The sequence below is a fragment of the Sceloporus occidentalis genome, unplaced genomic scaffold, assembly GCF_023333645.1.
Source record: "Sceloporus occidentalis isolate IW3139 unplaced genomic scaffold, rSceOcc1.0.p SCAF_5, whole genome shotgun sequence".
Lineage (NCBI taxonomy): Eukaryota > Metazoa > Chordata > Lepidosauria > Squamata > Phrynosomatidae > Sceloporus > Sceloporus occidentalis.
The window spans coordinates 3,363,676-3,377,610 of record NW_028316985.1 but is presented as its reverse complement, the minus strand read 5'-3'; the positions used below and the strand labels follow the sequence as shown (position 1 = coordinate 3,377,610).

At 42.6% G+C, this 13,935-nt stretch overlaps 1 protein-coding gene across 2 annotated transcripts in view; it reads left to right on the top strand.

The window, feature by feature from the left end:
- The window catches only part of UBE2H (ubiquitin conjugating enzyme E2 H), a 72,709-nt gene extending 61,436 nt beyond the window's left edge, over nucleotides 1-11,273 (top strand). For both annotated transcript variants that reach the window (XM_089527405.1, XM_089527406.1), the window contains 4 exons: nucleotides 1,124-1,163; nucleotides 3,956-4,008; nucleotides 5,388-5,516; nucleotides 7,017-11,273. In XM_089527405.1, the coding sequence (XP_089383531.1) occupies nucleotides 1,124-1,163; nucleotides 3,956-4,008; nucleotides 5,388-5,516; nucleotides 7,017-7,141 (347 nt within the window). In that variant the 3' untranslated portion in view covers nucleotides 7,142-11,273. The remainder of the gene's footprint in view (nucleotides 1-1,123; nucleotides 1,164-3,955; nucleotides 4,009-5,387; nucleotides 5,517-7,016) is intronic.
- Nucleotides 11,274-13,935: the final 2,662 nt, after the last annotated feature.

The window sequence follows — 13,935 nt, the reverse complement described above, 5'->3', positions numbered from 1 at the left end:
AGGAAGAACCTTTTGACTGGATTGATTGATTGATTGATTGATTGACTGTAAGAGCTGTTTTGCAGTAGAAAATATCTTTGGGGTGGTGAGAGTGATGTTGGTGGACTCTCCTTTTTAGGAGGGCTTCAAACAGAGGTTGGATGACCATTTTTGAGACCTCTTTAGTTATGTGTTCCTATATGGCAGGAAATGGAATTAAAGGGGTCTTGCGGTCCCTTTTAAGTCTTAAGATTCTGTGATTGTTTGAGAGGCACATTTCTGCATACTTTAATTCCTGTGTATATAGTAGAAGACGCCCCAATTGTTCTCAGAGGGGCGGGATACAAATTATTATTATTATTATTATTATTATTATTATTATTATTATTATTATTATCGAAGTCCCAAATATTCTAATATTCAGTGTTAGTCTGATGTGGGACTACATAGACACCAGTGGAAATTCTTTGCAAGTAGACTTAGTTTCTTTGTGAACAGTTTTGTTCCCCTTCCCACCCTTCCTGATGATTGTAGAAGGAAAGTCCTGTGATTTATTCCCAGCTAGTTTAGTAGGATTTTGAGTAGACAGGCTGGAAAACCTGGGAGTTGAGATATACCAGTGACTTTAGTTACAGAGATGGCTTTCCGCTGTTTTGCCTCAACATCAGGCACTTCCTTTTCCCTATAAATCTGGACTGGAAAGCTTTTGTGAGTCCAGGGGCCACCATCCAGAATTCACTGTTAGGATGCATTGGCTCACCAAAACAGGAAATGACTGGAATCTCTGGTTTCCAGAAAGCCTTTGGGCAGAGAATGGAGTAAAAAAAACCAAACCAAAAAAAAAACCTAGGCACATAATATGTGTATTTGTTTTAAAAGAAAAAATGTATTTCCTTAACACTTCCAGATTTTCTCTGTAGATTACACTTAACAAATTCAGTTGGAGATGGTAGTGGATTGTTTTGTCATGCTGTATCCAATTTCTTTTCTTGCTGTGTTTGAATTAAAGAACCTGAAATTCTCCTCTGTGGTCTTTTTTTTACAAAACAACACAAGCTCAATGGTTCCAAAACTATTGGCTTCAGAAAGAACTGTGATACAGGGACCTGACTGCTAACAACTTTTTTTTTTGTCTCTGTTACAGGATTCATGAATAAAATTTTCCATCCCAACATTGATGAAGCGTAAGTGACTTTTAAGATGTTTTGCACAAAAGATTCTTATTTTGGGCAGGAGTGAAGGGAAAGATGTCTTCATTTTCAGTTGGGCAACTTCTGTTCCAGTTTGAAAATGAGAGATACATTAAGGTATTTAGATATGAACAGGCTGAGGGAAAGAAGTGCATATTGCCCACCCTGTCCGCTTGGATACCTTTACACCCACAAATGGGTACACTTACTATTATTATTATTATTATTATTATTAACCTTTATTTATGAAGCACTGTAAATTTACACAGCGCTGTACATGCAATCTTTTTAGTTAGACGGATCCCTGCCCTCGGGCTTACAATCTAAAAAGACATGACACAGAAGGAGAAGGGAGTGGTGGAGGGAAAGGGTAAGAGGTCCAGCAGTTCCTCTCTACCTCCAAGGCCTGGACCAAGGCAGATGGACTGGAGGGAGGGCTTGGCTTCATAATGGATGGTTAATCATTTTCCAGGGAAAATACATACTCTCAAATAGGATAATGCATATACAGTACATAGCAATACAGGAAATGGTTTGATAAACAGGCACCAAAAGAACATCAAATAGTAAGCGACAATTATGCAATGCCTGGGAAGGCTTCTCTGAACAGGATGGTTTTCAACTCCGTTTTGAAGCTGGTTAAAGAAGTGATGGCTCTTGCTTGTGGGGGAACCTTAAAAAAAACCTTTAAAAAAACCTTAAATTTTTTTGAAGGGAATCAAAACATTATATTTCACCACTAAAATGTCCAGTAATATCAGCCAAAGCTACTGGGGGTACTACTGGCCTTTGGGGGCTATACTCACATTGGTAAGGCTCAGAGGAGGTCTTTTCCAAAATAAGGCTCCTCTAGACCTGGAACAGGTGAGGAAGGAATCCTTAAAGTCCAACCAAACACACTAAAATAGTCAGTAGTGTCTTCCAAAGACACTGCTAGCCACAAAGTTAAACAAAATGAATGAAGAGGGGAAATTAGGGAGTGTCCCTTTATGGCCCCAAGGAGCATTAATGCAATCTCCAAAACAATTGAATAGTCAGTGGCATCAGTAGGATTGATGTCACCCCTTTGCAGTGGCTCACGTTGCTACTCCCAGGCATGCATACAGCTACCCACAGTTCTGATGAGTGGGAGCTTCTGACAAAGAGAGGATCTACATTTGGTTGCCTCCTTCTGCTCACTTAGCAAAGATGGGTGAGTGGGGCCATCACTGCTGTCACCAGCACCTCCATCTCCTGGCACAGTCAGCAGTCCTGCCAGATGTAGAAGGGGCTGTTGGAGAGCTGCAACACACCACTAGCAGTTACAGTGGGCAGATGGCAGAGGTGCTCCGGCTAATGGAGGGAGGTGACCAAAGGGTCTTGGGGGCAGATGGTGAGTGACTGCCACATGGGGTGTTTATTCCCTTCTGAAGTAATATCTGGTGCGAGCCACACCTCCCTCCAAAGATTTGCTCAGGCCCTACAACCCTGGTGGTATGCTGACTAAACTTAGAGTGTTTACTATACATAGGGGTCTTTCCCTTCCTCTCCAGCAGACATATAAACATGGAACGCACCCCTGGATAAAGTTGCCTACCCCTGTTTTACATTTCCAGACATATAAAGGATGTTGGGAAGGTAGTGAGCACTCATGTCTTTCCTAAATCAGCACTGGGGAGGATGTGGATTGCAGGCCATGTGCATCACCCACACTTCACTTTTCTGGTCCCTGAAGCCTACTAAGCACCCACATACCTATTAGTTTTTTTTAGGAAAGATACATGATTTTAGATTAATTTTGACTTAAAAACCATGCAGCAAAATCCCCTAAACACACAAAAATACCCACACAACTCCACCCCCAAGGCCCTGCTACTTCTAAATACCTTCTACATTTCCCCCTCTCTAATCCCTCTCATAATGGTGACAGTAAAAGATCCAATATCACTTCCAGTTGGCATTTTAAGAGAGACAGAGGAAAACAGGTATTAGGATTTGCTGGGAGGTGCAGTGCCCCATGGGAGGATCAGGAAGATTTTGCCCTTACCCATCACACAATTGTGCATCAGTATCCTAGACAATAGGATAAGAAGCCATTGGTTTCACCTTGTTTTCAAACCTCCTGGTGGGCCTTTTCCATGTTCACCTGTCTGTTGGAGGAGAAAGGAAGGACCGCTATGTGTAGTAAATACTCTCAGTTCACCAGGGTTGTAGGGCCTGAGCAGATCTTTGGAGAAATTGGGAACATACTCTAAAAAACATAACCTACTGGTCCAATTAAATAGTATGGTGTGAAACATCAGTTCTTTTGAAAATAGTAACCATGACCTATCTGTATCCCTCCATCTCACCAGCTCCTCTTGAGCTAATAGGCATGTATAAATAATGCCATAGCTTTAAGGGGCAAATTTGTTTAGGGTGAGCAGACCTCTGGATGGCAGGATTAATGTTCTCTTTTACTTGAACATGAGATCTGCTGCCAAGTTCCACACTGTGGCTGGGGGGAGCAAGCATATTCTCAGAAATCAGGAACAGAGTGCCTCCAAGGACTCACTCAACTCATGAACTTGTTTTTAGCACCAGAGCTGAGCTCATGATACCAAACAGAAGTCCCCTCCTCACTGTCCTCCTCACTCCCTGCCATCATGCTGGTGGAATGCATTAACAGCAGAGGTGAGATCTGAGCTGGCTACGGCCCAGACTATTCTCTCAGCAACTCTGCCAAACCAACACTGCTCAACTCTACATTGAAGCCATTACTTCACATGTGTGTGTATGTGTGTTGGTTTTTTTTTTTCTTGTTTCAGGTCAGGAACCGTATGTCTAGATGTAATTAATCAGACTTGGACAGCTCTTTATGGTGAGTTGTTTCTAGAAGTGACTTTGTAAAGTACAAAGAGATAAAAAGAAATCTAGTAGCACCTTTGAGACTAACTAGAAAAAATAAATTTCTAGTAAAAGTTTTCATGAACCCATAATTTCTCTGGGGAAGTAAACTGGAGTCCAGGAAAGCTTATGCTGGAAATTTATATTTCTTAGTCAAAAACAGACTGCAAAATAATCCAGTTTGAGACCGCTTTAACTGCCCTGGCTCAAGGCTAGGGAATTCTGGGAACTGTAGCTTTATGAGAAATCTAGCCTTCTCTCTCAGAGAGCTCTGGTGCCACAATAAACTATACTTCCCAGGATTCCCTAGTATTGAGCCAGTCTCAGACTGGATTATTTCTGTAGTGTGTTTTGGACTTGGTCTCAAGCATCAATCAGGATTTTTTTATATCTTTTTAATGTCTTGGCATATTACATTGTAAAATATAGTATGTATTTATGTTATTACAGTGTATAGGCTGGGAGTGATCTACTGTATTCCTTGTTAAGTTGTAAACTCTCACAGACATTCTTTTAAATGCATGCTTTGCCATTGCAATTCTCAACTGAGCATGCATAAAATGTGCTGTAGTAGCTCACTATTTGAATTCAGATGGTGACATGTCTCTTCCCAAGCATCAGTGAAGGATTTTAGTGAATGAAGATATCTGCTTCACAACTAGTCTGTATTGTTGTGGGAGCCCCTCTAATTCTGGGGTGTCCGTATAGTGAATCCATTTTCCCACAGTCTTTGTGCTTCATTTTATGGTTGACTTGCCCAATATGGAGTATACAGATGCCTGCATACTGTTCCTCTGGCTTTGCTGTGTTTTGTCTTACTAGGGTAGGGCAGAGCTTGAAAAAGTAATTTTTTGTATTGTATGCCACAGAACCACCACCTCTAGCTAGCGTGGCCATTCTGAGATTGTAATGCAAAAGGGTAACCTTTCCAAGCTTTGGGTTAAAGTCACAGTCACTTTGGTTGAAACATAGAATATTGAAATGAAATAAGTGTTAGTGATAGAGGAAGAGAAAGGATTAGAGAAAAACCTGCCCTCAGTAGGGCACTTCAGATACAGTCTGCCCTTGCCTTACGCGGGGGATCCATTCCGGACCCCGTCGCATAAGGCCAATTCCGCCTATGCTCGAGCCCCATTGGAAACAATGGGGCTCATGAGCGGCAGCGTGGTGGCACACGGGGTGCCATGGACGTGCGCGCCCATTCATTTGAATGGGACGCGCCATCCCTTGCACCCCGCATGTGCCCTGTGGCTTGAGCGCATACGCTCAAGACCACGTAAAGCACGCCCGCATATAACACAGGGGCACTGTATTACATGTCTCTCATGAATTCTTCTTTGCTGATATTTTCAGATCTTACCAATATATTTGAGTCGTTCCTGCCCCAGTTGCTGGCCTATCCCAACCCCATAGACCCCCTTAATGGTGATGCGGCAGCCATGTACCTTCACCGACCAGAAGAATACAAACAGAAAATTAAAGGTAAGGACTTTGATGGAAAATGAAATGGTCAGTGTGCTTGTCTTGGAGAGTCTGGATTGAGACAACTTGTACCCTTCAGTTGACAGTTGTTGAGTTTGGTTGGGAAGAGTTGTTACTTCATCAAAAAGTCAGTTCCTAGATCCATGTCAGAAGATCCACAAATGAATGAAAATATATTGCTCTGGGAAGCAAGTCCCTGATATATACTAGTTATGTATGTAATGCAACCTTCCTTCACTTTAAAAAGGAAGAAGGGAGGAGGGGAGAGGGAAAGGAAGGTAGCAGCACCTTTAAGACAAACTGGTTTTTATTTTGCATGAGCTTTTGTGGATATGCATCCATTTCTAGAGATGTTCATAGACTGGGCATTTTAAGCCTTAGTCCCTCCCAGACCTGTAACTCCCACCACATCACCATTGGCCCATGTTGGTTGGAGCTAATGAGAGTTGTAGGCTGAAACATCTGGAGAGGCCCAATTTGAAGGAGGCATTCCATCTAGTAAAATCAGTGTGTGTACGTGGCCCTTTATAGGAAAACATAAGTCTGAAAAGTGAGTTCTGCCACACACAGTTTACATTTTTAAAAAAGCTGCTGATTGAGGAGCCTTCAGCTAACCCACGCAAGTAAAGCTCACAAACTGTCTTAGTAACATGCCTATGTTGCAAAGACAGATTGTGAGCTTTGCCTGAGTGGATTTTCTGAAGGCTTCCCAATTGACAGGCAGAGAATCATAGAGTTGGAAGAGAGAATCATAGAATCATAGAATCTTAGAGTTGGAAGAGACCACTAGGATCAAAGATACTTCACGTGTGTGTACATGTGCACACAATCACTTGCCTAACTTTCTCTGTCTGCTATTTCTCCCTTCCTTTCCTGGCTGTTTTTATCCCAGGAGTTGAGAAGGCAAGAACAGGGGGAAATAACCAATTCCATAATGAATTCCATGGGTGGGCTATGCTTATAAAAATTAAAAAATAGTTTAATACTCTTTTAATCTTGATCTGTGTATGTTTTTAGCCACTCATGATTTTATACTGGCACCTTAGTATCCTCAGGGGATCTGTTCTGGACCCTTCCCCCCCCCAACGGAGACCAAAATCTGTGGATACTGAAGTCCCGTCCCCAGTGGGACACGTGCAGTCCCATTGTCCCTAATGGTGGCACAGCCATGTGCACATGCTGCCACTGGGGACAATGGGGGCTGTCCCTAATGGCAGTATGGCCATGCCCCCATTGGGGACAATGGGGGCTTGCCATCCATGGATGATGAAATCCACAGATGGTAAGTCCGTGCATACCAAGGTCCCTCTGTACTTGTATTTCCTTTAATCTGTAAGCCATCCGGAGTCCCAGCTTGAAAAGAAGGCAAGATATAAATAAAGTAATTGATTGATATTGATACACCAACTGGTTAGCAATGCATCATTGGTCTCAGATGTTCCTCGTGTGTGTTGACCATCCTCCTTCTCACCCCCACCCTGTTTCTTTCACCCCATGCAGAATACATTCAGAAATATGCAACAGAGGAAGCACTAAAAGAACAGGAAGAAGGCACCGGGGACAGCTCTTCAGAGAGCTCCATGTCTGACTTTTCAGAGGATGAGGCCCAGGATATGGAATTGTAGTAAAAGAAGCACCCTGCTTTTCAGAGAGACTGACTTCCTAACCATGCGCTGAGAAGCAGACTATAATATTCATATTTAAACAAAGCAATTTTTTATTACTAAAGGTTTTTATGAATAATAGCATTGAGATATATATACATATATATATATCACCCTTTAGATCTTGATTTCTTGGTCATTTCTCAGAACCCAGAGTGCATCGTAGCACATTTCCCACATTCCACATGGTAGCAATATGAAGCCCAGATGCGCATGCATGCATCCCATTAATAATTCCATTTGAGCTGAGTCAACGTGTGGGCTACTGAACCGTCAGTCTAAACAGCTGCTTTGCTAGGGAGAGGGTCTGGATGTCTCCCTTTCTTCTACTGCTTCTGTTTCTTTTTTTTGAAAAATTAATGGTTCCAAAGACAGCAGGCACCCTTGGATGCAAAAAACAAACAAACAAGGAACAGCACTTTGAGAATGTAAAAAAGAGATGTGTTGGGGATAAATTGCTAGCAAGACGAGGCAATGAAGTCAGCCTGCTCTGTCATTTCAACTTGGCTGCTTGCACTTTGAATGGCGTTTTATTTAAAAATGAAACGAACAAAAAAGAAAAGCCACCACCTGAAAGCACGGAGATCTTTTGAAGTGTCATTTTTACGAAGCGGCTTTTGGTTTGGTTTTGGTTTTTTTAAAAAAGAAGTACATTTTTTATGGATGTCCTGCCTGCCTCTAAAGACTGGTGATGATTAGTCTGCTTGGGGAAACCTCACGAAAGCCGATGCCTGGGCCATTAAGTCACCTTTACTGATCTGGATTCTCAAGTGAGAGAGAGGGAGGAAGCAAGCACTGTCCAAAATTTGTCTTAACTTTCCTGGAATCCGTGGAGTCCAACCCACTTTGGTTCCACCACCAAAGCCTCCAGCATTATTGATAAGTCTTGTGCACCCATGCTCACCCCTTGCTGTTTGCCGCAAACACCGTACGAGTGATTTGCTTGTTCAAAGAGAGTCTCCAAGCCAGGTGGATTTCTCCAGGCCCTTGTTGCTCATGGATGGTCTTGTTGACTCCTTTTGCCACTGATCCTAATCCACTCCATCGGCACGTGTGCTTGCTTACTTGCTTTTTATTAATCAGCAGGCCAGACAATCTAGGAAAATCCAGTCTAATGGGCCAAGGAGGGAGATTCCCCCCCCCCCTATTTAAAAGAGAGGAATTGATCAGAGTTTTGGTTTCAGAGATCCTTCTAATTGGAAATGTTTAATTTTATTTTTCTCCGCTGGTGCATTTTGAACATACAAAGCCTCTCCCCACCCCCTGAAAAATTAATGGTTAAAGAACCATAAATGCCTACCTGGGACGTTGATGATACTTGAATATGGATACTAGCATGTTCGCCTAACAAGATGGATTTCCAATCTGGATGTTTCCTCTGCTGTCTTTGTAAAGGGTTTTTTTCATCAGGATGTGAGGAGCAAAGAGGTTTGGTGCTGCTTCTAAGGGGCAGTGCTTGGAATTTAAACTTGGGCGATGCAACAAAGAACACTGAATGTCAATCTAAGCTCCATAAATTGTATTTTCCCCTCAGTTTCTTCTTAAAACGCCGTCAGTATGTATATGTTGGGTAGGGTGGGTTTGTCAGAAGGAGAGTGCAATCCTAAAGCGTGATCAGTTTGCTTTTCCCCCCCTTTTGGAAAGATCTTCTGTAAAGTAGGATTTAACTTTGGCATGATTATTTTTTCCTTTAATAAAGCAAAAGCATACCAAGTATTTGAATTATGGGCATGAAGCAAAAAAGCAAACAAAACCACACAACAAAACTGAACTTTACTTTTGCCATTTTAAAACAAAAGGTTATTTAGGGCTGAGCTAAAACTCTCTATTCTAACAGCTACGGCTTGTTGGAAGGTATAGTATTAACTGTGGGACACGTAACGCGTACCATAACTCTTAACCTAGCCCTTTTCTTGACTTTGAAGGAGGGCGGGCAGAGCCTTGTTTTGACGCTCTGTTTGCCGTCTGCTTGGGCAATGATGACCTCTTAGGTGCTATTTAGGTATAGATTTGAGTGCTGAGGTGGCAGTGGTGGTGATGGTGGTACCAATTTAAACAAGAAATAAATTGTATTTTTTCAATATTGTATATATACAAATATTAGTGTTCTAATTCCCTTTTCTTTATGCAGGTAATGCCTTTCTTTTCTTTTTTTAAAAAGATAAGCAAAAATCTCAGTCCTGATGAAGGATCAGATTTTAACCATTCATGACACACATCTATTCTCTCGTAAGCGAGCATCCATTTCTTTTTAATTTCCCCTGACAAAATAGCCCTGGTTTTAGTTAAGTATAAGTATGCGAAAGATTCGCAACACACATATGCTGGAGGTACAAAATGGAGTCCTCAAAAATGCAACCCTGGCTTTATCTCTCCTCTTTTCTCCCTTCCATTGCCCTGGTGTTTAAAATTCAGAAGAGGGGGAACAGCCGTCCTCTCACATATGGCAGCATCCTTCTCTTCAACGGGGACAGATGTTAACCCAAACAGTGCCTTAGTTAGCTCTTGGCACATGGTTGCAGAGATCTCTGGCATTGTACTGACTTCCAAAGTGATCCTGGCAAGCCACAGAGGTTGGCCAGATGCCCATCGTTTAATAGAAGGGATTGACTTTGAAAGAGGGCCATTCTTATGGAACTATCTCAGAGGCACTGAAGTAGCCTGGACCAGCTTATGGCTTCCTCATCCTCCCTGCTTCCCCCCACCATCCCTTTTTCCCTCGGTTTGCTGAGATCTCCTTTTATTTGGTTGCTGCCTTTCCACCACATGGGCTCTTTTAACTGCTAGTCCATTTGACTTTCTTCTGAATTGCTCATGTTCCTTTTCAAAGCACCTTCCCGCTCTGGTCTCTTCAAAGCTACGCACACCCTGTTGCTAAGTTAACAAAAACTCCAGTCCAAATGGAGCAGTCCCACAGGCTGTAAATGGTATCTTGAGTTCACACACATGATCTTCCCCCACATTATTCTTTGGCAAACTACATCAATAGTAGAGGAAACCTTCTGTGTTGTTTTTGGCCCTCAGTCTGTTCCTCTTAATCAGAATGCCTTCTAGGCCTCTGCAGTTTTTTCCTTGACTCATTTTTTTAATTCCAGTATTTTCCTCTCCTTCCAATCTCCCATCTGTTTGACCTTCCATTAGCAGTTCTTGTCATGTCTTAAGTTAGTAGATTTAAAAAAGGTGGAGGGAGCCTGAGAGTAGTCTTTTAAGACAGAGACGGAGCGGTTGGAGCATCCTTTGAGTTTTGTTCCAGTTGACTCTGAAACTGGTGGGTGGTAGAGACAGGTGCGAGATGCCTTCTCTCTGCTCTGCTGCTGCAAGTTTAGGTTGGCAAGATGAATCTGTAAAAACCAAGCGTTCCAGGACTCCTTCTGTAATCTCTCTTGTATTTGTGGTTAGTGGATGTTTTCCTACCTCTTGCTGGGGGCAGGATGGGGGCGGGTGGGCAGGAACTCGTGCCAAGAAGGTAGATCCAAAAGTGCGTAAGAGATGAGAAATGCTTTAACTTTTAGGGGGCGATGCAAGCTTTCTTCAGCTCGACTTAAGAACGGACAGCGGCAGAAGTATTTAATCTGGGAATGTCCAGAGACGACTCCTGCTATCCCATCTTATCTCACCATTGCAGGAGTCGGGATCTGGGAATGCTGGTTTTATAAATATATAAATATATATCTAACATTTTTCTCTCTTGCTTCCTCTTGCTCGTCTTGAGTTGTGCCAGCACTTTGAAGCAGGAGTCTGTGCCGCATGAGAAATGGCCATTTTTTTCCTTTTTCTTTTTGAAGTTTTATTTTACTGACTGTATTTGGTACATATTGTGTGAATACTTGAAGAGATAAAACACCGGGCATCTCGCCCTTCCATTTGAGTCTGAACTGCCCCCCACCCGCCCCATCGCCGCCTCCTCTCTCTCTCTCCCACCCTCCCTTGCCCTCCCTTGCCCACCTTTTCCTCTTTGCATTGTGATGATGTAGTGGGCATGCCTGATGCCACGGCAAATGCCTCTTCTAAGAATTATAACCTCTCTCAAATAGTTGTGTATAATTAAAGAAACTGTAAACTTTTTTTAAAAATAAAATATGTATATACCTTGTCCCTCGACTGGTTATAATTAACCCCAAGAGAGATGAGGTGGTCAGCTCACTAGCTGGAAAGGAGCCCTGTGGAGCAGCAATGGTCGCGTGGAATAAATAAGGCGTCTCTCCTTCCAGCATCCCATCCCAATGCTTTGACAGCTACAGATGTTTGCAGGGGGAGCTGTGGTGGCCATAATACAAAATACACATTGTGGCGAGACCTTTATAAGGCCAACCAGAAAGTGCAAAATTCCTTACCCTGTCAGTGGTTTTCCAAACTTGGGTTCTGCAGGTAATTTTGGACACCAGCTCCCAGAAGCCCCAGCCAGCTTGGCCAATGGTTGGGAATTCTGGGAGCTGAAATGAAAAATACCTGGAAGACCAACGTTTGGGCTCTATTACCTAGATGTATGTATGTTTGTTTTAAGCTAGTAGCTTCAACAGACAAGGAATGTTAAAAAATCATGCAGAGGATGAAGTGTGATGTTAAGGGTCATAAGTCTGTATCTTTTTGTATCTTTTGTTTCTTGATAAGGCATGTAAATCCTTACCTATTTGCATCCTTGTGTGAAAGGACAATTAACTGCAGTAGTTTTCTCCCTGGGCAGCATTCTCCCCATTTTTAAATGTCTGACAGTATTGGGCAGAAGTATTCTGCAGAGAAAAACACACATTTTTTTTTGCACAAAACCATTTTCTGTGCAGAAAATGGGTTTCCACCACAAGGAATTAAGTTTTTTACAATTTTTGTGCACCCCCCCCCCAATAATTTTTCTACACAGAATAATTTCTCTGCAGTACTTTTGGATGTTGAATACCTGGAGAAAATTGTACAAAACTCTTTATTCTTCCCAGCAGGGCTTCCCAACTGCCAGGAAACCAATTTTTCAACCCAGGAACGAATAATCAAGAATATTTTTTCCGTTGCTATTTGAAATGTTAGCAAGGGTCCCACACATGTGGATATTCACCCACACCCTAAAAATAGAAGTAGAAAAGCAGTAAAAGAAGGCAATAATATTTCCTTTCTTCATTAGCAGTCACAAATTATCTGCCTTTAAGATCTGGGTCAGTCCCTGTCCTATATAAAGCCACATGTCCCTGTTTTGGCACAGTGCTCTGGTCATCTCAGGAAGCCTCTCTGCTTTCAGGTCTGGAGTTAAATGTAGATGTTAACAACAGGCAAAGCATGCTGATCGGATCCAAATTTAGATATCTTTGTCCTGTTCTGGAAAAATCAAGGCCCAGGGAATGATGGCAGCCCATTGCCGCTAGGATTCCCCTGTTTTAGTGTCTTAATTCCACAACAAACATTCCAAAATTAAAAGATATAGCTGTGTTAGTCTGTGGAATCAGTATGTAGAGAGATCTTGTAGCATCCTTGGGACTAACTGAAAGAATGCTTTCTATGGCTGAGCCAGAATTCAAACCTTGGCTACAAAAACATTAATTGTGCAATGGATTTGCTTTCAAGTTGCTTGTTGACTTATATGATCACATGAAGGGTTTTCTTATAGAAGAAATACTCAGAGGTGGTGTGCCATTGTCATCTTTTGAACATGGCCTACAGCAGTGCTCCTCAAAGTTGGTGGCCCATGGGCAGCTGGCACTCTGTGGGCCATTGGCTGCAGATGCTCAGCATTGCCAATAAAGAAAGAAACAGGTATAGCCAATGGACACAAATACAAGATTGATCTTGGCATATTAGGAAATAAAATGGGTGAGTTCCCTAAATCAGCCTGAGAAGCACTGCCATGCCTCATTCCCAGGACCCAAATTCAGACTCTGGCACAGACAGTGAAGCAGAGGCACAGCCTCAACAGTACATGCTACAGCTGAATGTAGATGATAGACGGAGGGGTTGTATTGTTCAGAGCATTGATGCAGGAAATGCTCATTAATCAGGAACGAGGTGCCAAGAGGCTGCCAGACCATAAATATTCCAGCAACTCCCATGGGAAATTGTTGCTGACAACTGACCATTCTGGAGGAAGCAACACTTTCCTCTCTTGATTCCTGACTTATGTTCCTGAAGATCCTTGGACCTTGCATCATAAGCTGACCGTAATATTCAACACTCACTTGGACTGACCCCTTTGGATTTACTGCTGTACTCTACTGACCAGGAAAGCTGGACTCAGAACTGTAACTGACAGGTAAGCTGGGGCTACTTTTGTCTCATTTCTGATGGACTTTGCTTGGTATTTACCCCTGGCTGGCCTCCAAGACAGGACATGTTGGTCCATAATGCCTAGCATTCCTTGGCGGTCTCCCAAGTGTCAACCAGGCCTGATTCTGCTTAGCTTCTGAGTTCAAGCTGGACACAATGTCTTCACAGTATTTAGGCAGACACAGGAACATTACATTTGTTTTCAAACTTAGGGCATCCCTAAGGTGATCCTATCATGAGGTTTGCATGGCAAGAACCCCTCCCTCTTTCATCAGAAAGTACTCCTAATGTTGAGGTGGAATTTTTTCCCTGTAGTTTGCATCCATTGCATTGTGTCCTAGTCTCTGGAGCAGCAGAAAACAAGTTTGCTCTATCTTCTCCATCTCATCCCTTCAGGTATTTGAATGTGACTATCAGGTCTCCTCAGTCTTCTCCTCCAAGCTAATGTTGTTGAGAGATTGCTTCATTTCCACTTGGATCTGGTGAATCTGTCTTTAAAGCACTGTAAT